The sequence below is a fragment of the Equus quagga genome, chromosome 8, assembly GCF_021613505.1.
Source record: "Equus quagga isolate Etosha38 chromosome 8, UCLA_HA_Equagga_1.0, whole genome shotgun sequence".
NCBI classification, from domain to species: domain Eukaryota; kingdom Metazoa; phylum Chordata; class Mammalia; order Perissodactyla; family Equidae; genus Equus; species Equus quagga.
The window spans coordinates 78,427,203-78,451,894 of record NC_060274.1 but is presented as its reverse complement, the minus strand read 5'-3'; the positions used below and the strand labels follow the sequence as shown (position 1 = coordinate 78,451,894).

The 24,692-nt window shown below is 38.9% G+C and overlaps 1 protein-coding gene across 6 annotated transcripts in view; it reads right to left on the bottom strand.

The window, feature by feature from the left end:
* Nucleotides 1-24,692, bottom strand: part of DNAH11 (dynein axonemal heavy chain 11) — a 295,116-nt gene that overhangs the window by 75,747 nt on the left and 194,677 nt on the right. For all 6 annotated transcript variants that reach the window (XR_006889759.1, XM_046669559.1, XM_046669561.1 and 3 more), the window contains exons 58-63: nucleotides 20,055-20,168; nucleotides 17,830-17,973; nucleotides 17,035-17,217; nucleotides 15,397-15,498; nucleotides 9,419-9,553; nucleotides 4,366-4,536 (exon numbers count right to left, since the gene is read on the bottom strand). Coding sequence is in view for 5 of the 6 variants with exons in the window: in XM_046669559.1 (XP_046525515.1) it covers nucleotides 4,366-4,536; nucleotides 9,419-9,553; nucleotides 15,397-15,498; nucleotides 17,035-17,217; nucleotides 17,830-17,973; nucleotides 20,055-20,168 (849 nt within the window). In the remaining variant the exon portion in view is untranslated. The remainder of the gene's footprint in view (nucleotides 1-4,365; nucleotides 4,537-9,418; nucleotides 9,554-15,396; nucleotides 15,499-17,034; nucleotides 17,218-17,829; nucleotides 17,974-20,054; nucleotides 20,169-24,692) is intronic.

Sequence of the window (24,692 nt, the reverse complement as noted above, 5' to 3'; positions counted from 1 at the left end):
CAGTGCACAAAATACACAAAATCCTCATTTCCATGGATCTTACATTCTAGTTGGGGAAGGGAAAGATATTAATCATAACAAATGAATAAAAATGGAGCAGGATGAGGCATGCTGAGGGATGGAGGTTGTAGTCATATCTAGGGCTTTGAAGGTGTTATTTGGACAAAGACCTGATGGATGGAAGGGAGTAAGACATGGATATGTCCTGAGGGAAGACTTCAGAATAAAGAAAACCACTTGTGCACAGAGCCTGAGGTTGAAACATATCTGGTATATTCAAGGAAGATGGCCAGCATGACTGGAGCAGAGTAGTAAGAAAAAGAATAAAAGTAAGTGAGATAAAAAAGAGATAATGGGACAAATCACACAGGATTTTATAAGGCTTTTTAGAATTTCTGGCTTTTGCTCTGAGGGCAATGGGGAGTCATCAAAGGGATTTTAGAAGAAAATTCATTTAGTCTGATTTGCATTTTTAAAGGGTCACAGTGGATGATCTGTTGAGATCAGATTTTGGAGAGAAGCAGCAAATGCAGAATCAGCGAAATCTCTTAGGAGGTTTTTGCTGTAATCCAGGACAGGGTTGATGGCTTGGCCCCAAATGGGAGCAGTGAAGGTGATGAAAACTGGTCAGATTCTGAATGTATTTTGAAAGTGTAGCCTACAGAATTTCCTAGATGGACTAGATATGGCTGTCAGAAAAAAAGTGACATGAAGGTGACTCCAAGGTTTCTGGCCTGAGCTAACCGAAGGATGGAGTTGCCATTAAACAGATTGGGAGCACTTGGGTAGAAGAGGTTTTGGCGGGGAGAACAGGATTTCAGCTTGGATGTGCTGTATCTGAGACATCTTTCAGATAAAGAAATGAAGATGCCGTGGTCTGGGCTGCAGATATACATTTGGGAGTTACTGGTGTACAGGTAACATTTAAAGCCAGGAACCTGGGGAGAAGCAGCTCAAAGATTGAAGTCTGGGGCATTTCAACATTAGAGGTTGGGGAGAAGAGGAAAAAATCAATGAAGAAGTCTGAGAAAGATTAACCAGTGAGGCAGGAAGAAGATGGAGGGAGGCTGATGTGCTGGAATCAAGTGAAGAGAATACTGATGGGAGGATGGAGTGATCAAACACATCAAACGCAGCCAATAGTCAAGTATGATGAGAACAGAAAACAAACCACTAGACTTAGCAACGTGGAAGCCAAACCTGACAAAACGAGGTCTGGTGGAGGGGTGGGGACAAAAGGCTGTCTGGAGTGACTCAGAAAATGGAGGGAGAATTTGGAGACAGGGAATATAGATTACCCTTCTGAAGTGATTACTGTAAATGAGAGCAGAGAAATGGAGGAGTCGCTGGAGGAGTAAGGAGGGTCAAGAGAAATTTGTTAGTGTATTTTTTTCTTAATGGGAGAAATAACTATGTATTTGAATGCTGGGGAGAATGATCTAGTAATGAATTAGTAGAGAGGGAAAAATTGATGAGGACAGAGAGAGAACTGCTCTTGAATTGTCTTTGAGGAAGGGAAAGGGGATGAAAACTCATACACAACCCAAATGGTTGGCCTTAGATAAAAGCATCAGTTGTTCATCTTACAGCATCAGGGGGCAGACAGTATATGAGTATAGATGATGGTAGGTGAAAAAAGATGTGGTTGTGGGAGTATACGCATTATCATATATTAAATACATCAAACGTCTCTCTACATCCTTGAATACTTCTGAACTCTATTCTACTCTAGTTTTCTATTTCCCCTGAAGAACCACTTTGTTGTAATTATTGTAGTTTTAGAATATATTTTAATATCTTGAAGGACAATGGCCCTATTACTGTTCTATTCCAAAATTTTCATGGTGTTCTTAAAAACATATTCTTCCAACAAACTTTAGAATCACTAAACCAAGTAAAAATACAATTCCCCTCAGAGTTTTGACTTGAACTGAGTTAAATTTTTAAATTGGGGAGAACTGATGCATTGAGAATACGAAGTCTTCATTTCTAGGAATTAAGGGTTTCTGACTTGCTTTATGAAAGAATTCCTTCCAAGATTCCCTTAAATATGTCAACAGGTCATTAATAAATGATGCTCGGTTAAGATTTTAAACATCACACAAATCACGGTCACTTGCTGACTGGTTAATTTACAAACCATTAGAATCCTCAGGGTACCCAAGCCAAAGTGACAAACCCGAGACAGCTACAGACAAGCAGAGCTCTAGAAAACACCCAAATATTGAAGAGAATAAAAGGAGTTGCTCCTTGGGAGGGCAGGACGAGGGAACACTGTCAAAGGAAAATTAATTTAAAAATTAACATTAGCAAGCAATTTCAGTTCCACTTGGGCTCTACATCTGGATGCTCATCCATCTGGCACATGTTCATACAGATGCAACTGTCTTCCCACTTTGCTGCTCCTGAATCTAGAAGCCGTAGAAGATAAGTAGTTTAGAAACTGGAAACCTCGATTCCACAGGGACAAACATTTGTTATGTTTTATGTGGCACTTTCTGCCAGGGGTCTTAGAGACAGGAAAGTTTCTTCCAAAGGGATGTGATTTATATAATTTAGAATTACTCTCTTCCTTTAGTACAGCTACCCTCAGAGATGAGAGGGAGAGTAGGCTGGTCACGTTTTGAGTCTGTTTCTCAGTTTGCATGGTGTCTACATACTCAAGAGAAAAGGAAAGAGTATTTTGATGATGGAAACAGACATGGGGTTCCCTGAGAATTGTGGGGCCACGGTAAAACACAGGCCCATAGTTACAACAAATGTATGTTTAGCACATACCATTAGAAAATTATCATTTTGCTTTGGTTAAATGTTTAGACATTTTGGATGTCAATCAATTTTTTATTTGTATGACTTCTTCAAAACAAAATTTTATTTTCTTGGAACCCCATGTTTAGAATTTTAAGTAAATGGGAAAATACAAATCAATTGATGGAAAACGTCCCAGAAACCCACACATTGAATAATACTATACCAGCAATTAAAGACCAATTTTAAAACTAAATTTGAGAAGGCAAATTTTCAATTTAAAAAAAGGTAAAATGACTGGTAGCATAAGTCCATGCTGTCAACAGTATTATATGCCCCAAAGTGAAGAGTAATTATAACAATAAGAACACAATGCGGGGTTCAATAGTTTTGACATTGGGAAGTAAGTGAACTTCCCTATAATTTTGGAAAGAATGAGAAAACTTTATGAATGACTAAGAATGCAGAGAGGACCTTGAAAGAAGACAACTGTCAGTCTGCAGTAGTCACAGGGTGATCCTGGCAAAGACACCCACACAGAGGATTAAAGTTTGGAGAAGATGAGGCTGAGAAAAACGGTAAGAAAACTAGACAACTGACAATTTTGAAACTCGCAATGAAGTAAGAGCTGTACAAAATCAGCAGAATGCTTTACCCTTTTATATAAAAGCATATTTTATAGGAGAATTACTTAAAGAAAAAACTTGAACTTTCAGGGAGTAACACAGATAACCTCTTTTAAAAGATCTTCAATATAAAAATATGGTTTGATATTACAGATAATTAGTTACAAAAAATTTTTCTTTTAAAATTAATTATGCGATGCCTTTAATAATGAAGTTTCCCTAAAACATCTGATTTTATTTAATTGCAAAAATTCCTCTGACATGTATTCATGTCATGAAAACAACTATTGTGAAAATTGAGGCATAATTTCCAGTGTAGAACATTAATATACAGAGATATTTAGGACATCTTAAAGGCTGGATATGTACCTGAAGAACCAGTTTTAATCAATTTAGTTAACACAGTGGTGCATAGAAAACAGTGGCTTGGAAGTCAGGAGTCTGATTTCCTATTCTGTGTGACCTTAGTCAAGTCATTCAGACTGACTGCATCTCGGTTTTCTCATTTGTACAAGGATGATCTTAAACTAGGTGATTTCAAATCTTCCAAACCTATGATTTCACTTTGCTTATGGGTTTGAATTTTCAAATTTATGGTTGGCAATTTTTATACTCATACACAAAATGCTACACTTTTAATCTGAAAGTAGTCATGAAAAAAATCTTTAATAAATAACTCATAATATTAGTATAAAAAAGTTTCATGCTCCACCATAACAATTCAAATTTTATTTCAGTTATCAGTTTGTTAAAAGTAGTTTTCCAACTACTTCTCTATTGTTTTTATAAATAAGTTTTGTATTTTCCATCTCCCTGTTGAAACCATCACTAAAACAAGAAAAACTGCAACACACAAGAAACATCTTCACACTAGAATTTCCAGTCAGTGATCATTACAGAGGTACAGAAAGCCTGGTATATATACTGTTTTTATTACTGAAATTTCAGTATGCTGCTTCCAAATGCTGACACGGTAAGGAATTGAGCTTACCTTCCGCTGAAGAAAGGGAACCCACTTGCAGTCTACTAGTTCCTGGCGATACTGTTTTGTAAAGGATCCAACATAAGACACAAATGCTGCCATAAGGAGAACATCTCCACACAGTGTCTTCTCTTGAGCTTCAAAGGATTTAATAGACTGACCCCAGCGAATCTTCTCTGACTGAAAGATAAAACCACTCAGATGTAATTGCAGGGTGAGCATCAACTCAACAAATGCTGAATGTAATTACCTTAGAGCTCAGTTTAGGTCTATGCCCTTCTGCACAGTCTTGAGAAGGAACAGAACATAACTGGATGGCATGACTATTACAATCTTTCATATGTTTGAAACCCATCATTATGAAGTAGCGACTACAGTATGACATTGGATCTTTAATATCTCCTTGTTGTTGGATGCCCTAACTCTTTAATTACGATCGAGGTACTTCTTGAAAAGCTGACAGTCACTCTTCTGTCCCTCTGGGAATGGAGGACCAGAGCTGTGACTGAGACTGAGTAATGTCAGGATTTTTAATGGCTGCTTGGCTGCTCCCCATTTCTCCTGCTTTTCAGCAATGGTATTATACTGCCCTGGGGAAACACTGTTTTAAACATACTGGCTACTGGCTGATTACAGAAAAAGAAAAATGACAAACACCACTCATGCTAATTAGTTAAAACATAACGAGCCACCTATCTTGGATTGTATTAATTAATGAATGGTGCTGGTAGTTACTAAACTCAAGTTATTTTTCTAATATAATCACTCGATCAGTGGAAGAACCTATACTCTATGTAAAAAGATGGAAATCAGGAGGACTTCACCAGCCTTGAAGATGACATGCTCAAAGAATGCTGTTGAAGTGCTTATATCCAGTTGGCTGGCCATTTAAAATCTGATTCCCAGGTTAAGTATGTGGAGCCCTTAATATTGGATTTGAATAAAACTGCAATAAATATCTGTGGATTGATTTAACTGCAGGATAGTTCATGAATTCACTTTGTTTCAATGAATGCTAAAAATTAATACCATATTCTATGAACATGCAAATTAACAGAACTGAAAAAAAATCAGCTATTTGAAAGTACAAGTAAAGAAGAACCCCGTGGAATTTAGCTTTTCTCATGAAAGAAGAGAGACACTACAGAAAGCAAAAATGATGTATGTCAGAATAGATCAGAATGCCAGTTCCTTACAAGCCATCATAACACCCACAACACTGAGGTCATGAAGTCAGCAGGTGAAAATGGTTATCAACACTTGCTTTGCTTGATAAAGATCACCCCGAGTTAGCTGTATAATTAAACAGCAAGGAACTTCAACTCTCTAGCCCTCTTTATAGAATTCATTACTTTCCTTCCTCAGCTACAGACAATATATCCATTAATTTCGAAGAGGAATCTCTCATTTGCCTTCCCTCCTTCTTTGTTGTCTTTGGTTAGTAAATGATAAACAATAAAGTGCACCCACCTCATTCTCCAAAACAGCTTTGAAATTTGAAGATTTACTAAACATAGACTTGTTGGCTACTGAAATAGTCAATAATTTCACTATACCACCTACGCAACATAAATCATTACTGACACTGCCTAACAAGGGTGTAAGAGTTGGAACATGTCCTGTAATAAATTTCTAGACAGTTAAAAATCACTATAATTTTATTCTAATGCATTATAGATTGCCTGTAATGTCATCCTGGCTGGGGTGACCCATTTCTAATTTTGAACAGCTGTTCAGCTCAGGAGTTAGTTAATGATTAAATATAAATTGCCTGATTTATTAGTCTGAATGGTTGGGCTTCCAGGTCAATGCTATATAGACAAAATCATCAGTCTTGATGCTTTTCAGAAGTTAACTGTCTCCTGTTCTAGTTGGAAAGAATTTATCCTCAAAGGAAAAGGTCTGACATTTTCAGTTAATACTTAAAAAACATATATATATTTTTTGCTACTTAATATTATTCAACCAGTTTTTCCTCTCCTCAGCTAAATCATTATGAGTAAGTAAAGCCTGTGGAAGACACTGCTGACTGCTGTGTGTTAGACACAAGGTAGAGCCCATTTTTCCTTCCTAAAACTTGCAGACATTCCGTAACTACTTCAGGAAAGCAGCCTAATTAAATGGCACTTTTTCTTCTCCTCAAGTACCTCACAAACCGTAAACACTTCCAACTGTCTAAATCTTACCACTATAAATGGGAGAAGTTGTAAACTCCACTAGTAGCGATGGGATTTCTCAACTGACCTAAGAAAAATGATTCTTCAAAGGCTCCAGAATTCTATAGAAGGTTCCCAAAGCTCACCCATTCATTCCCTCAACAAATGTCTACTGACGCCTATGATGGGCCAGGGCCTATTCCACGTGCTTGGGATCAAGCCGTGCAGAAAACAGATGAAGTTCCCCTTTTGAGGAGCTTATATTCTCGGTAGGAGAAAAAGACCAAAAAAAAGAAAAAGCATATGTATTCAGTTATGTACTTTTATAAGTGTGTCTATCATGTGGTGATAAATGCGATAAAATAATAAAGCAGAGTAAGAGCTAGAGAGTAGTGTAAACGCATGCTTGTATGCGTGTCTGCGTGTGTGTAGGCGGCACGGTGAATGTTCTTTTATGTATGGAGATCAGAGAAAACCACATGATAAGGAGAACTTTTTAAAAAATTATTTTATTGAGTTCATATTGGCTTATAACATTGTGTAAATTTCAGGTGTACGTTATTATATATCAGTTTCTCTATAGACTGCATTGTGTTCACCACCAATAGTCTAGTTTTTAATCCATCACCATACGTATGTGTCCCTTTACCCCTTTCGCCCTCCTCCCACCCACTTCCCTATAAGAAGAATTTTTAGCAGAGACCTGAAGAAAGTGAGAGAGCCAGTGATGTCATTATCTGGGAAAGTGTAAGCCATGTGGAGGAAGAGGGCAAAGGCCACAAAGTAGGAGAGTGATTGGCAGTATGAGGAAGAACAAGGAGGCCAATGAAGATGGAGCAAGAGGGAAGGTGGCAGAAGTGGGGAAAGAGAGGCATCTAGGAGCCAGATCATGTAGGCCTTTGTAGGCCAGGGGGAGCCTTTGGACCGTACTTTGAGTTAGTCAATTAGTTGTTGGGAAATTCTGAGAGTGGTTCATGAATGCACTTAGTTTTCTTTTTAAAACACCACTAAGCTGCAGTGATGGGAGTGGACTTTGCAGGGTAATGGTGGAGACTAGGGTGGTATTCCAGGGTAGAGATGCTGGGAGAATGGACCAGCATGGTGAGGCAAAGGTGGTGAGAATGTTGGGATTCTGAATGAACTTTGAAGACAAAGCCAATACAATATGTTGATGAATTGAGTGTGGGTTGTGAGAAACAGAGCAAAAACTCAAGAGTGATACCAAAGCTTTTGGCCATGACAACTGGAAGAAAAGACTTCCAATTATTGAGATGGAATGGAGAGAGTGGGTTTTGCAGAATGAGCTATGACTTTATGTATAATGAACTGTAAGTGTCAGAGGGATAATGAGTTAAATTTGTAGTAAGTTTAAATTAGATTTTTAAAAGTCTACTATATTTATAAGAAGTTAGGCTATTGCCCAAGCCTAACCCATTTCTCCCTCCTTTCTTGCTAAGAGAATTGTGATTTTTAAAAGACTGGTAACGTGTCTAGTCCCAGGAGATGACTTAGCCAATCATGATAACCCCATTTCCCACTTTCTGGGTCTTTGCAGCTAGATGTTATCCAGCTAGCTCCAGCTAAAGAAATTTAAGTGGCAGTCTGCCAGAGGGGTTTCCAGGAAAACCTCTGTCTTTCTTATAAAAAGAGAAAAATCCAGCAGCTAGAGATTATTTTCCCTGCCCCTCTCTCCTGACTCTGAAAAGGTGTAGCAGCCATCTGTGACTATGCTGCAAATGCATGAGGGTGAAGGACCACACGCTCAGGACGGAGAAGCAGAAGGGTACAAAGAGAGTCGGTGTCTGATTGCTAAAGACCTGAATCAACACTGATAATGGTCTAGCCTTAGAATTTTTTGTAATATGTGAAAAACAAACTCCCATTTGTTTAAGCCACTGCAAATCAACTTTTCTATCACCTTCAGCTAAATGCATTTCTAATAGTGCAGTTACATACTTTCAGGTAGCACTAAAATAAAAATAATAGCTTTATTGAGATTTAATTCACATATCACAAAATTCACCCTTTAACGTATACAATTGAGTGATTTTTTAGTATATTCATAGACTTGAGCCATCATCCCCACTATCTAATTTTAGAATGTTTTCCTCACACAAAAGAGAAATTCTGTACCTATTAGCAGTCACTCCCAAACTCCTGGCCCCTTGTCCAGCCCCTGGCAACTGCTCATCTATTTTCTGTCTCTATAGATTTACCCATTCTGGACATTTCCTCTACATGTAATCATATACTATCTGGCCTTTTGTGTCTATCTTCTTTCACTTAGCATGACATTTTCAGGGTTCATCCATGTTGTAGCACATCAGTACTTCATCCTTTTATGGTTGAATAATATTCCAATGTATGACTATATTACACATGGGACAGCAAATAAAATCTGTGACTTACTGAGGTCAAGGGCTATATATTCTTCTACCACTCATGTTCAAATAGGAAAAAGTTAATAAGTAGTATAAAAAAAAATCTTTATTTAATGGAGTAAATATTAACATTAGCATTCAGTCACCTGTAAAAAGATATCACAGAAAAGAAATAAATCAAGCAGGCTTAGCCTGAAGTAATGTTCTGATGGTAGATTTCAATTACAAATGTTTATTAGAAGACTCAGACAACAGTTCAATACCACAGTTATCCAGCAGCTGTCCTGAGTTTGTAATATATCTTAGGAAAAGCCCTGAGTTCATGGCTATATACTAAAAATTGCACAGAATCCTTTACTTCTTACTTTTGGTAAGTTGGAACTACAGTATGAATGATGATTAAATATTCCCCTTTGTAGTTGATCCCATGTCTATTTAGTTACTATTGACAGCAAATAGAGATAAAACCCAAAAGTGCTGATCTGAATATTTTACTTAGAATTTTGGAAGAAAAAATTAACTTGCCTCAAGTTCCTTGACAAGTCTGTTAGCTAGTTCAATAGTTTTGTTGGTTTGGTTCACCTCTTCTTGACATCGAACTTTCTTGGCTGTTGCTTTTTCAAATGATGCTGTGAGTCTGCTCAGATTTCGATCCAAATCCTAAATAAGAGTGAAAATTAACTTCGGAGCCATTTTTAGATAAAATGGAAGCATTGTAACCAGCTTAAAACATCTATTACATTAAGGTAAATGAAACGAACCTCTTTCTCTCCTTTGACCTTTGCCCCTTAGCATACACGTTAGGGGAGAAGGAGAAGGGTTAGCAATGATAATTTCATCAATGCCGCCATAGATGACCAGTTGGCTATGCGGTTGCTCGCTTTCCTTCTGCACTGGGCAGAGTGCAGTCACAGGTAGGGCAAGTGAACAATGCCCTGAAGACACAAAAACGCCCTGACAGCACTGTCCCCGTCTCCTGTGCCTAAGCCTCATCCTTCCCTACTAGCTTTATTAATGATAAGGGTCATCTTTTGGTTTTCCACCTACTGACTCTTTTCTCACTGGTCTGTAACTGGGGCAATGAAGAGGGGTGTTAATGACTGAGCCCCTTCAGACCTATGCAACCTGACCCAGTGTGGCCAGTCAGATTTTTTTCTTCTGGAAACTTGAGATTGAAACTCAGAGATATGTCCTTGTCCTTAGCATCAAGAGACCTGGGAAGATATATAAATTTTGGAGGGCTTTGTTTAGAGGGGGACCATCTTCCACCAGGGATATAGGAAAGCAGGGGAAACCATTCTGGAAAAAGAGAAAGGATGAAAGGGAAGCAAGATGAGAAGTCACATGGCCCTAGAGAGACACAAAAAGGTGTTCATGGCAGCTTCCCACTTCCTGGATCTCTTTCCTCCTGAGACCTAGTCACATATTTTTTCCTCAGAATTCCATGAATCATCTTCGTCTCTTTTTTGGCTTTGGGTTTTCTAAGTGGGTGTCTAGTATTATAGCCTAAAAAGCCTTGACTAAGATATCTAATATTTGGGAGACTCCTTACTATAGCATCTTGCCACCTGCAAGTTCTAAAAACCCGAATAAGATTCATAACATTGCTTTTTAAATATGTGCAAAGTTCCAAGAGACTGCAATAAGCAAACTTGTAACATACCCTATTCATAATTTAGAGGCTGCTTATATTTGTCAATGACCCAATTATTACATTACTTAATTCATAGCGTTAAAGCAACACCTCTTAAAAAAATAAATATATATATATGTCATATTTAAGATTAATGTGCCAAATAAGGTCAAATTTATGAGACCTGGAAGAGATACCACACATCACCAATTAGAAATTAGATGAAAATAAATAATACTTTGAAGTCTATTTTAGGTTATTAAAAGTAGTTGTGGTATTACAAAACACAGAAGCACATGTAAGCTCTGGTATCAGACATCTGGGTTCAGAGCTAAGTGGCAATAAGGTGGGCTTTTTATCTAACGTAACTATGCCTGAGTTTCACCATCTGAAAATGGAAATAATGTTAGCCAATTCATAGGGTTGACCTAAATACACACAGAACTAAGGTATATCAGTTCCCTTCATAAAGTTGCGAAGGGGAGCTGGGTATTGGGAGAACACAGTCTCTTGCATTTGTTTCTACGCCTCTTGCGAAGAGGCATTGACAGCTTTTGATCTGGACTATCTTCCCTAAGATATTTGCATAGCAAATAGCCTTGGAGGATAGAGACAATGTTTCTCTCAGGGCAGAAGACAGATGTATTTCCTGACCACAATAATAAAGATATGCTTTCCTCTGGGGAAAAGGTTGGGCAGGTTTACTTGCAGTCCTCTTTATATTGCGGGTTTCCTAAGCTGTGACACAAACCCACTGTGTACAACATCACCTAGTCCACTGTGCATCACTCCCACGGGAATTGGGGGACAAAGAAACTGATGCAAGCATGATGTTCATGCTGCTTGCTGTGTTGTGAGGCACAGAGTCTTTTGGTCTCTGACCCACAAGTCTCATATCTCCTGCCAGCATCTACAAAACTGCAGCAGACTAACTTGTTAGTTTTCAAGTAGGGTAAAATCTTGGGTTTTTTTTCACAGGTCTTGACAGGTCTTGGCCTCTTCTAGGTTCCAGGTTCCTTACTTCTAGGTCCTAAAAGTAAATGGAGTGAGCAAGGAGGGACTCAGTTCAAGAAGCCCAGCCCACCAGATACCCTAAACCAGTGGTTCTCAAACTTGAGCATGCGTCAGAACCACCTGGAGGGCTTGACAAAGCCCAAATTCCTGGGCTTCTCCACCAGAGTTTCTCACTCAGTAGGTCTCAGGTGGGGTCCAAGAGTCCATATTTCTAACAAGTTCCCAGGTGACACTGATGCTGCTGGTGGTCTAGGGAACACACTTTGAGAACCTCTTCCCAAAAGACACTGATTTTGGATTTCCTTTGTGGCCATCCTTAGGCCCTGTGTGTTTGAGAGACATGAGGGCCTTTCTTCCACTCCAGCTCAATAATTCCTTTTTCACTCGACCTTCCACATGAGGCCATCTTTTAGTCTTAAACTAGAGATACAGACTCAAAAGAACAAAGAGATAGAGACTGACACTGGTATGAATGGATTTCCAGCACAACACAGATGTCGATATCAGACACATCCCTACTTTGTTAGGCAAGAAAGCAACAGGAGACAGAAGAGCAGGAGGAGAGAAAGTCCACGAGGGTGGAGAAATGAGAGGCTGGAGGAAAGCCAGCAAAAATTATAATAAAATGGTAAAATGAAAATTATAGTTTCACTTGGGCTCAAACCTTTATCTGACTGTGTACCAACTATGGGGGGTTGCACTCTTGTTGCCATGATCAGCATGGTGTCTTCACAGAGAACTGAACCTTGGTGGGAACTGTAGCCAGAGATTCTGTTGCATTAGTAACTACTCTCTGGAAATCCATTCTTGGTAGGGGGATGGAGGGGACCTATTCTTAATAAAGGCATTTTGATTATTACTCTGTTTTCTTTTTTCTGTCTGCAAACTTAGTTCTGTGGCTTTTTGATATGTGAACCTCTGCTTATACTGTGGGTCTTTGAAAACAACTGACATGAACAATTCTCTTCAGCTAGTTGCAGGCTATGTCCAGAGGATTACTAGTTCTGCAATCACAGAAAGTCTTAACTTTAGGGTCATACATGGCTGTCTTGAGTATCCTCATCATTTTTTCTATAAACATAAATTGCTTCTAATCTTTACATAAAGCCATTAACAACAGATGACAACATTTTTCCAAAGGTTTTGGTCAAGTTGACAGTGAGAGTTTTGACCAACGAATGAAGATAATTTTCACAAAAGTAATGTGTCTCCTAAATTTGTCTAAATCAGCTGTTGTTGTTGTTGACTTATTTTTCTTTCAACAGTCAGCAGGTATTTGTTGAACAGCATGCTTGGTGCTGTAGTAGGAACACGTACTCATTGGACAGAAAGGAGGGGATGGTCAAGTCACGTGGGTGAGGAGTGATGGTCTGGAAGGTCTCTTGGAGGAAGCAGTCTTGAAAGAGAAGGGGTGTGACGTTGTGAGAGGTGCTGAAATTTCCCAGGTCTTAAGGAGAAAGCTTTGGGGTTATTAACCATCTTATTAAGATAATTATCATAAAAGGATAATTATTTTATAGTAAATTATTTTATAGTAAAATCAGAACACAGTTTAATCCCTTCCTGGTATATTTAAGGAGTCAATGCCTTGGGCTCTGCTCTGGAAAGATAATCTCATTCTTCTTTTGAGAACTTACCTGAAACCCGGGAGGCACTGTCTAATAGAAAGTGTTCCCTCTCTTATTTATTTTTTTCTCCAAATTGGCAAGTAGTGGTGCCAGTCATAAGCAGGCCTAGTTCTAGCCCTGTTCTATAAGAAGCCCAGCTTGGCTGCCTGGCTAGTCTGAGCACCAGATTCCAGACTGGAATGGTCACTGAGTTCACCTGCTCAGGGACCCATGGCAGGACTTACTCTGAGATAGGAACACACTCCCTGTGGTCTACCCTCAGCTCCTATTGGTTCTTATTCTTCACACTTCCATTGCACAATCTCTCTATACACGATCTTCACACCAACGATTCCCAAACCTACGTTCCTAAACCAGGCTTCTCTTAAACTCCAGCTCTGACCACTGAGCACCTACACATGAGTTTTCTACAAGAAAAGAGTGGGAACTAACATTTATGAAGCATCGGCTGTGTACTGCACACCAAGTAGCATCTTGATACATCAGGATTCATAGGTGGGAAGAATAGAAACCACCTCCAGCAAGTTTAAGCTGAAAGGAATTTACTGGAAGGAAATGGGGTGGGGGGGAGGGGAGGCTGTTAGGAGGGAAGGAAAAGTAGAGAACCATCCAGGAGCTCCAGAGAGTCTTGGGAGCAGGAACTCCTTGGCAGTCTCATCTAGACACTCTCCAGAATGCATCAACTGACTGCTTTCAGTCTTTTTATTCTTTTGCTAATGACTCACATTCTAGAGATGGGGGACCAAACTGACAAAGCTTAATTCATGACGTAATAAAGATGCAAAGAGGACAGCTATAAAAGGAAAGGGCACCCCTGCTAAAAGCCCCACCAGAGTGTACCCAATGAGGAAAGATACTTCCTCCAAGATAAGTGAGGCTGTTACCAGCCGAGGAAGGTAGACTGGATTCTGGGCAGCCAAAAGTCATAAATGCCCACCTTGAGAGGTCGCTGTTATTATCACTACTTTACAGATAAGAAACCGAAGCTCTGAGGGTTTCCTTAAGTGCACACAGCCTCATCACTCTGATTGCACTACTCCAGGCTGCCTTGTCAGGTGCCTCAAACACATCATCTCCATTTTGCACTCCTCCTCTCTCTCCATATCCTATTGGCCGGCCTTGAATCTCGTCCTCTCCATCACGGCTGCTCCTGCCTTTGCTGAGGCCCTAACAGGACCCACTGCAGTGCCTTCTAACCCATCTTTCTGCCTCTAGACTGTTCTCTCTCTCCAGCTTCCATTCAGTTGCTGAAAAGCTAGTTTGATCATGTCATTAACCTATGAAAATTCTTCAAAGACTCAATATCATTAGTCAAATAATATTTAAATTCTGCAGCATGACAGGCAGAGAAGGCCTTTGCTCACCTTCGTGGGTTCATCTTTCATTGCTTCCTGCTATTCCTAACATTCCCCAAAACACTCATCTTAGGGCTCTGGCCTCCTGAGATTCTTCAAGTGTACCAACTGCTTCTTCCCTCTTTTCTTTATTCTCTGCCAAGAATACCTTTCCTGACCTAGTTATCCTGGTTTCCAAAGCCTGGTTTGCGAAGCCCTGGTTTCCGAAGCCCGTACCTTCAGTATGAAACTTTCTCTGATTTTTCCAGGCTCAATACTTTCTTGGTGTTCCTGCTGCATTCTATATATAGTCACATATATACTTATAACACTGGACTAGAATGACTGATTATGTATTTGTGAAAAGAGTCATGATGATAATATTGTAGCCAATATTCTCTAAGCACTTACTATATGCCAGGTACCATGGTAAATTCTTAATACGAAGCACCTTCATTTAATCCGCACAATCCTGCTAAAGAAGTGGATGCTATTATAATACCTGTTTCACAGATGAGAAAACAGAAGCTTGGGGAGGCTAACCACCTTGTGCAGGGTGAAACAGTAAACAGTGGAGCCGGGACATAAACCCTAACAGTCTGGCTCCAGAATCCTTGCTTTTAATCACTATGTGCTACCCTCCTCCTTCTACTACCAGATCATGAAAGTTTTATAGGTACACAAACTATGAAAGTTCCCATTTTCCCAGCTCAGTGTCTAGCATACAGCAGATAAGAAATATCTAATGAATGGGCACACAAGTGAATACATTAATGAAAGATCGGATTCCTCTCCGTTTGGTAGGACTCAGACATGGCCCTGTCTGAAGGTGGGATCCTAAGAGGGGAGGTACTATCTCTTGGGAACCTCTTCAGGGTCATAGCCTGCACTTACCCCAAGTTTTTTCCTGATAGCCTCTAGTTTTTCAGTAGCTGCAGCCAATTCTAAGTTTGCTTGGGCTAATGCTTGGCGTTTTGGCTCCACGTCACAGTAGACCTGAAAATCCACACGGGTTTTAATTCACGAGGTAATAAAGATGCAAAGAGGCCAAGTAATCATTCAATCCTACATCTGCTAGAAGCTTTACAATTCAAATCTCTAATTCATTAGCAATTTGTTGTTTGTTTCTTAGCAATGGTACTACTTAATGGCAGAGTAAAAATCCACATAGCCTTCCCAGTTCTCTCTGGTTCTCCATTATTTACCCATTTATTCTGGACTTTAGAGTTACAAGCACTTGCATAAAATGCTATATAGGTCAAATACCATTAAGACACTGAAAGTGCTTTGTCATAAAATTTGGACATAATCCTCTTATCACTAGAAATTGCAGTGTACAGGAACTATAGCTAAAGATAGGATCAGGTCTTGCCTTTAAGGCAGAAAGTAAGTGTAGAGAAATTCTCTGAACCCATAGAGGAAGGTGGAAGATATCCGCACACAATATTAACCATGCTTTCACTTTCTTTTCTAAGTTCTTGGCCACCTTAAGTGTGTGTTATTTGAATGAGCGGTTTGAGAATTTGGGTGAATCAGTTTTTCCCCTGTTGGGGAGAAAGGAAGGAAATTAAATTTTATTTCCTATTTTATAGCGAAACAACACAGAACAGTCTGGCTCTACGCTCGTCTTTTCACCTACGGTGCAGGGGGAGCACCACGGCCAGACATTGTATCATTGAGAGAGGCCATTCGTCAACTGCAATCTGTCTAAACTCTTGCTCTACGCAGGCTTCCTCTAAAGAGAGAAACACCAACAGGGCCCTATTCCTGTGGGTCCCTGGTATAAAGGATATAACCTGGTTCTATGAAAATCATTTTGGGAACAACACTGACTATATATAACTTGACATATCCATACAACTTGACATTTCCTCAGTAGTTCCATTTTTAAATATAACATACAACCTTCCAAGACAAAAATGGGACGGGTCTTCAGAGTTCAGGGCCATGCATTGTTCTCTTTTTACTTCCAGTACTCTGCAAAGTGCTTGGAACATAGTTGGCAGACTAGTATTTGATAAATAAATGACTAAATGAAACGATAATCTATCTCTATACTGCCCCAAAGTACAAACTTTAGATTAGACCATATATTGTCAGAAATGTATCTGTCATTAAAAATCTAAAGCAAAAACATGAAAGCTGTTAAGTCTACAATAGATGGTGCAAATTTTTGCTTCGAAGCAGAGATTAAGTTTAATTAAACAAATTCAGACTTGCAGTTCTTTCAGGTTAACATGAAATTAATATTTTAATGTAAATAAATATAACCAATCCAAGTTTTTATCTAATCAAATTAAATTAATAGCTGCTATTTGATCTAACGTAGCCACTCTTCCCTAAAAAAAGATAGTTCCCAACACTGCAAATAGCCTCCTATATAGAATTCTGTTTAATCTGACACTTTCATGTCTCATTCTTAGAACTTTATTCAGATAATTACCAAATTCTTTTACATTTTTTGCTGACCTAGAAATTATGTTTATGGCCCTTTGTGAATAACACCTGTAAACCATCCATTACGACAGATACCTCATAGAATTTAATGATGTTGATGACCCAGGCACAGAGACCAGCTGCTGCAAAAGATTTGGTTCGAATCAGGTTTGGATTGAACTCTGGGTCTTTCAAATACTGTTCATTCACCACTTTTAGACAGTTCTCTGGAATGTGCTCTTTGTCATAGTTAATTAACGCTTGCAAAAAATCATCAACCTGTAAAGCAAAAAAGACTTACTGCAATGAACCCATTTTTGGCTGCAGAGAAAATTCCAAGCTCAAAAGTTAAAATCAGCTTTTAGGACTCACATTACAAAGGCCAAATTGGCAAGCCGCATTTATCCTACTGTTTGACTTTTTCAGTCTTTATAGTACGAAGTTAGAATTAGCAATGGACACTTTTAAAACCTCTTCTATCCCAGGGTAAAATACTCAGTCCCCACACAGGAGGCTTTCACATTTTGAAGAAAAGAAAGGCAGGAAAGAAAAAGAAAAACACACACCAAAAAGCCCCTTTGCTTTACCTTCTTGTACATTAGTAACATTTTTCCAGCATAAGAAATCCATGTAATTTTCTCCCTCCTACACTTAACTGCTTTCATAATTTTGCAAATAATTAGCGACCTTCTCACTGCTGTGGTGCTGACTTAGGTAAGCTGTAACCGCAAGCTAGCCTCCCAACTTGGCAAACAAGAATTCTACAGCAGATTATTCTCAGCGAATATGAAGATGATTTCTTTTGATTTGAACATCTTTGGCTGTCAAGTACAACCACAGTACTGAACACAGAAATTGCTGGGATTTTCATCTTGCCAGGCTGTCTGGTACCTTTCCCATGAAGACCTTAGCTGCTTTCCAACTTCGGTCCTTCGGCACTCTGCCGCGGGGAGCCAGGAGGACCATCACGGCCGCGGTAACGTTGGTAACCGCATTCGGAGGGTTGGGAAAGGCTTTCAGCTCAGTGAGATTGACCTGGAGAAAAGCACATACACACTCAAGACCAGGAGAGGTCTGGAGGAGAGCTGTTAACTCATCAAGCTGGTCTTCAGTGGCCTCCTACCTCTCCTTTTCACACCAGTCTTGGTTTGGCAGTTTTTGTCACTCACCCAAGGGATCCTACCTTGAGATCCCAGGAGGTTTGGCTCTTGCTGGGCACTTTTCTGATACTCTGAAAACATCACTGTCCCTTTTTGCTTCCGAGAAAAATTATCCCTCTGATATACCAGTCCTGCAGAACCTTGCTCACCGAGTCCAGGGAATTTCATAAACATACAGGTTTTACGGTATTTATGGGTTCCATCCAACCTAGATAGATGCATTTTAACCAGGCCCTCCCAGAAACATAATCTCTTAGTTTAGAATCTCTTAGTTTTGTTTTCTGTTTTACATGCGTAAGAAACAGCTTCCATTACACGACAATGACTCTCAACTCAGAAGGTGCCCATCTAGGTTGAACCTACTTTCTGCGCTGCTCCCTAATCTTCTCAGGTCAGAGTCTTGATCTACCCAACCGAGAGTTTTAAGGGTAAAAATTATAAATATCAGGGCAAATACTTTGGGGCAGAAATTAGCACCTATAAGAAGTATATGTAGGTTCATGATACATGAATTTAACAAAAAGTATTTCCTGTGTTATTTCACGAGCTACCTAATATACTCTTGCTTATAAAACCTTATCAAATGTTGAACCTGATTCTGCTCCATTACCATAAACTGTGTATTTATTTGGGAAGTGACTGCAAAGAATGGAAAGGGTGTGAAAACAAAAGCAAAAACTTAAAATACGCTAATGGTAATTGAGAGCCAGCTAACTAAGAGTCTTTCATCGTTTATAAATATCATCACCACTTATCAATATACTGAGCTTCATATTTAAGTGGCTAATTTATTTTGTCTCTGTAAATTATAACACATTCAGAGAAAAATTTGCAAATGTGGAGAAACACAAAGAAAACAAACATTCCAGTGCTCAGAAAGAGGAAAATACAAAATTCTATTACTCAGAGATAATCAGTTACTATTACCTTTTATTTTGTTCCAATTTTTTTCTATGAAATGGCATGTTCTTACCCAAAACAGCCATATAATATATCCTATTTTGTAATCTACTTTATTTACTCAATATATCAGGAATATTTTCTCATGTTGATAACTAGTATTTGACAATATTTTAATGGCAGCAGAGTATTTGAATGCATAATAATCTTCTATCATGGTGTATTTATGCTCTTTTAAATTTTTCAGTTTTATGGTAATATTGTAAGAAACATCCATGTAGACAGTAACTCTTTGCTCACAGTCAAAATTATTTTCTTCAAAAAAATACTTAGAAAAAGGAACTGAATATTTCTTTGAAGAGCTGTCAGTCTGCATCCTTTCCTCTTTCAAGTTGAATCCTAAGAACCTCAGACCTGGTATTTCCCTGGGATTTTCCCCAGAGGCCTAGTAGAACCCAAGGACAAGACTCGCTTGAGGCTCTTAAAATAATGTTGCCTACAGTTCCATTTCTCCTTACAATACCCTTCTGACGATCCCAGATTATTTTCTCTTATGGGAATTCGAATGCTCAGTGAGGTTTTGTTAATAGCATGAAGCAAGGAAAATGGTGTGGGCTAAACCTACGTATGTTTGTTCCCAGCCCATTTTTCTTTTCATGAGGGTCTGTCATTAATGCTACTTTTTATACCCGGAGGAAATAAAGAATACCCCAGTTAGTTCTTAAAGCAACACATAATAGAAACAACTGGATTTGGGCCAAATCCAGTTGCTGACAATAGAATTGCCTTTCACAAGAGTATAAATCCCACAGTGCTACAAGTATTCAAAAGGGGACTGCTTGTTGGGGTGTGGTAGGACAGACTCCAGGCCGGGAAACGGAGGCGGACTATAACCATGATCCCAAATGTTGGTTTCAACTTTAATATTTTTTGGAACTCTCTTTCCTTTTAAAAACTCCCTGGTTGCCTGGACTTTACTCTCAGTTCAGTTATTCAAACTCTAATAACCTTTAAATATTATTTTGAGGAACCCCCGGGCCAAGGAATCATCTTTACCCTGTTGAGCGTATTGAGCGCAGCTGTCGCGGCCACGAGCGCAGGCTCCGCCTTGAGCAAGTCGGCCTCACACTCTCTCTGCTTCTGGGACACTTCAGTCTGAATGGCTGTCACCTAATCAGAGAGGGAAAGCACACAAACCCACAGACACAAATTATCATCTCTCTAATGAAAAACACAGGCTGACTCAGATGCACTGCTCAATGTTTCATTTGTGTATATTTTGAAGAGGTGAGGAATTTGTCGTAAGGACTAATTTCCCTTCAGGCACAAAGCTTTGTATATGCGCAAAATACACAAGGACAAATCCCAACACAATGGATTCAAATATCAAAATGCTCCAAGAAGGGCTTTGACTGATTTAACTATAAGGTGCCACTAATAATAAAGGCGAGGTTAAGCAATTCCTCTGTTCTTTCATTTTCTCTTTCAGAGAGTCCTGGCCAAGTGAAAATCCAGGCTGGCTTAGTAACCTAGACCACAAAATATTCTTGCTAGAATTCTCTCAGTTTTGCTGACATTTGCCTAAAAGCCACACTGGCTACTCTTTAAGAATAGATGTAAAAGCTTTTTGGTTCAACTGGCTAGAAGATATTGTTCTATTCTGAGCATGCTTAACCACAGATAGAATTTTTTGTGTGTGTAGGTGAGGAAGATTGTTGCTGAGCTAACATCTGTCCCAGTCTTCCTCTATTTGATATATGGGATGCCACCACCACATCGTTTGATGAGCAGTGTCTAGGTCCATGCCCAGGATCCAAACCTGTGAACACCAGGCCACCAAAGCAGAGCATCCAAATTTAATAACTATACCACTGGACCAGCCCCTTAGATAGAATTTTTATAAAGATGAATTATGAGGAGGGTGAAAGGCGTGATTAGGCACACGTGTGTGGCGATAGATTGTAATTAGTCTTTGGGTGTTGAACACAATGTAATCTACACATTCCAAATACATTACAATGTACACCTGAAATTATATAATGTTATAATCCAATGTTACTGCAATTAAAAAAAAAGATGAACTATTGGCTTCTCTAAGGATCTAGCAAGAAACTATAGCTGCAACAGCCCACGTCTGTATCGGCAATGGAACCATGACACTGACGTCCATTCTACTGTTGAGGGCCCAGTGGCACCTTCACATGCCAAAAGGGTGCTGCACCAGCCGCCTGACATAAACACGTATAATATGGAGACAGGGAAGCTGTGCTGGTCAACTTGAAGCAAAACAAACTGAGAATGTTTGGAGCTTTTATCCTCCTCCTCTTAGGACACCTATAGAATTGGAATGGCTAGGAAGAGTAAATTTTTAGTCCTTAGCAGAAATCTGAGTTTCAAAGCTGTGGCACCAGGCACCAGGATCCGGGCACCGTGGGGGACGGCTCCTGCAGTGATGGTGATTGTGGAATAGAAAGTGTGAACAAAAGTGCGTTTCTTCAGATGTGTTTGCAATGAACAGGTTTAACTATACTATAAAATTAAACACTGCTCACAACAAATTATGTTATCTACTACAGCTTCATTAGCAGTAATTACCCTTCTCCTGATTAACCATTATTTTGCTGTATACTGCACCTTTTATGAACATAATTGGTTCAGGGTAGATACGTGAGCGCCTGCTAATACATACACAGCTACTGTTAATGTAAATAAGAAAACTCTACATGCTTATTGAGAACTACTCCAAAACCACAACCTACAAAACTGCTAGGAACGGACCATGAAAATTCTAAGAATACTTACATTTTCAGTGTGCTAGAGAATACCATTGCAGACGAAAGAGAGAGTGTGAGTGAGCGAGATACTATTTCAGGTTTATTTATTTTCCATAAGGATACAATGAATCTATAAATGCTGCTACCATTTATAATAGCATCATTTTAAATTGGACTCAGGATCATGGCTTTTTAACACTAGAAGAGACCTTAAAGAGTATTTCTTTTAAGTGTTATTTCTATGAGACTGGGAGTTGCTACTCTTCTCCTTCTGACTCCTTCACTGTTAATGGAGTACTATTCCTTTGGGTAATTTTTATAAACAGGGCAATCTTGAAGATTAAATAAAAACCCACAAATGGAAATGAAAAAAATACTCTAAGTTGGTCAACTTATTTCTCATTCACAATACCTCTCACCCTCAGGTGAAAGGATACTAGAGTAGAGAAGATGCTGTGTAGCTTAATGACTTGGGAAGCCTTAGTGTGCAATTTCCTCTGCCCCATGGCTCCCAGGTAGCGATCAGCAAGACTCAACCTGGAGAAGGAGGGAAGAGCTGCATAGAACACTTGGGGTGTATGCTTTCCCTCCACCACTGTCTGTTAAAGCAGAGATACGGAGCTAGTCCCATTCTTCAAGACACAAGAACTTTTCTGCCTTCTGTTGTCAAAAGCTCCTTGCAGATGGTTGATAAAATTTTAGTGGTTGTCACAGAGAGAGAATAAAGTCACAATAACTGCTTGTTATTGAATTGTGACGACCCAAAATTCATACGTTAAGCCCTAACCCCAATACTTCAGGATGTGATTCTATGTAGAGACAGGGCCTTTGTAAGAAGTGATTAAGTTAAAATGAGCCGTTAGGGTGGGCCGTAACCCAATCTGACTGGTGTCCCTAAAGACGAGGAAATCTGGACACACACAAGAGACAACAAGGCTGTGCACCCAGAGGAAAGACCGCGTGAGGACACAGCAAGGCGGCGGCCATCTGCAAGCCAAGGAGAGACGCCTCAGAAGAAACCAAACCTGTCAACATCTTGATCTTGGACTTCCAGCCTCCAGAATTGTGAGAAAATAAATTTGTGTTGCTTAGCACCCAGTCTGTGGTATTTTGTTCTGGGAGCCCTAGCAAACTAATACGCTGCTTTTACCTGCCTTTAGACAATAAGACATTCCTGATGGTCCTCCAAAATCCAGCCACATTTAAAAAAGAAACAAACAAGAACTGAAGATCATTCAAAATCAAGGAGGCTGTCCAACTTTTGAAGAGATTATATTAGCCCTGCAATTTGGAAGGTACTTTCATTCATGAGGGTTACACTCTACTCAACCAAGAAAGCAGTTTGAAGGGATGAGGGGATCCTTAGAATTTGTAGCTGATAAGATGGAAGTTTCAAAGATGGAAGAACTAATTTTCACAGGCTTACTGGTGCTTGTGTTACTTGAAGTCACTGCTGGCAATGCCAATGGTTTGAATGACTCGATTATTTTATGAATTTGAAACAACAATCTCAACCTGCTTCTCTACATGGGTTGCCAAAACGCATAGCAAGGCAGTCTCTAAACCTCAATATTTGTTTAGTCATATTAAATGTGGCAATGTACTTTTTATTACTTTTTAATTATTTCTCACGCATTAAGCCTTGAGATTCCAACTTCATAGGATCACAAAGAGTCTATATACACCCCTTTAGTAACCACATAGAACCTAGCACACTGCTGAACATATGACAAATGTGAGTCCAAAGCACATACTCAGTGTTGTTTAATTCCTGTACTCTATGTGGTTTAATTACAAATAGACCTTTCTTCCATGACCACCCAATTTAAAATAGCTCCTTCCACCATCGCTTCTATTTGATTTTCATCAGAGCCCTTATCACTGACTCAAAATATCTTGTCTACCAACATGTCACATGTCTCCTGTCAGTCTTTCCCATTACAATGTAAGCTCCAGGGGGACACCTTGTGTGTCACATATCCTCAAGAGTCTAGACTGGTGGCAGGCAAAAGATAGGTGCTACGTTAGTCTCTGTTATTTATAATTAAATTACGCCTCATGGATAAAAAGGAAATTTTCATATTATTTTTATTTCTTTGTATGGATTAGATATAAAAACATAGTAAGTGTCTTTTTCATGTTTGAAGAACTTCATGAAACAACCTGTCAGATGAATTCTAATTTGCTAAAACACTTTTTGTCTTTGTGAGGATAATTTTGCCTTATGAATTCACAGGCAAAAATACCTCTAGAGTACTTGTTATATTTTAAGATCTCTAAATGGTATCTTCAGAGATGGGTTATGATATTATAATTGCTAGAATATCACATATTTGTGTAATTCCTGAAAAATATCCTCAAGGTAGAATTAGCTTATGATAATTGCACCATGTGTGATACCTAATTGCTTAATATAATAATATACTTTTTAGGACATCTCACACTTATCTGAAACTCAATGGAAACATTTATTACCAGAATTAGGAATTATACGCCCATTGGCCATGCCAAATGTACCTTATCTTCAATTTCAAAAATCAGGTTTTTTAAAAAAAAATATTTATCTAGAGTTTTTTCAATATATTTTTCAAGTCTTTAGTTGTGCAAGCTAAAGGCAAACATGCTCAATACACATTAGAAAAAGAGAAAACAACTCAATTGTATATGAGTTGTTACACCACTGGAAAAACTCAAATATTTTCTGGTCTCATAAAATGATAAATGGCATAATGGCTACTGATTCAATGGCTATGCGAGTGCTCATAATTTACATTTTTTTTATTAAGTAAGCCTTGATTATAATCTTTTGTCTAAAATAAGAGAATTTACCTGGCACTTATACATTTATTCGATTTTTAAACAATTATTTATTAATCATTTCGTTTACTGTGATATTTCTTTTGGGAAATAAGATACGCAA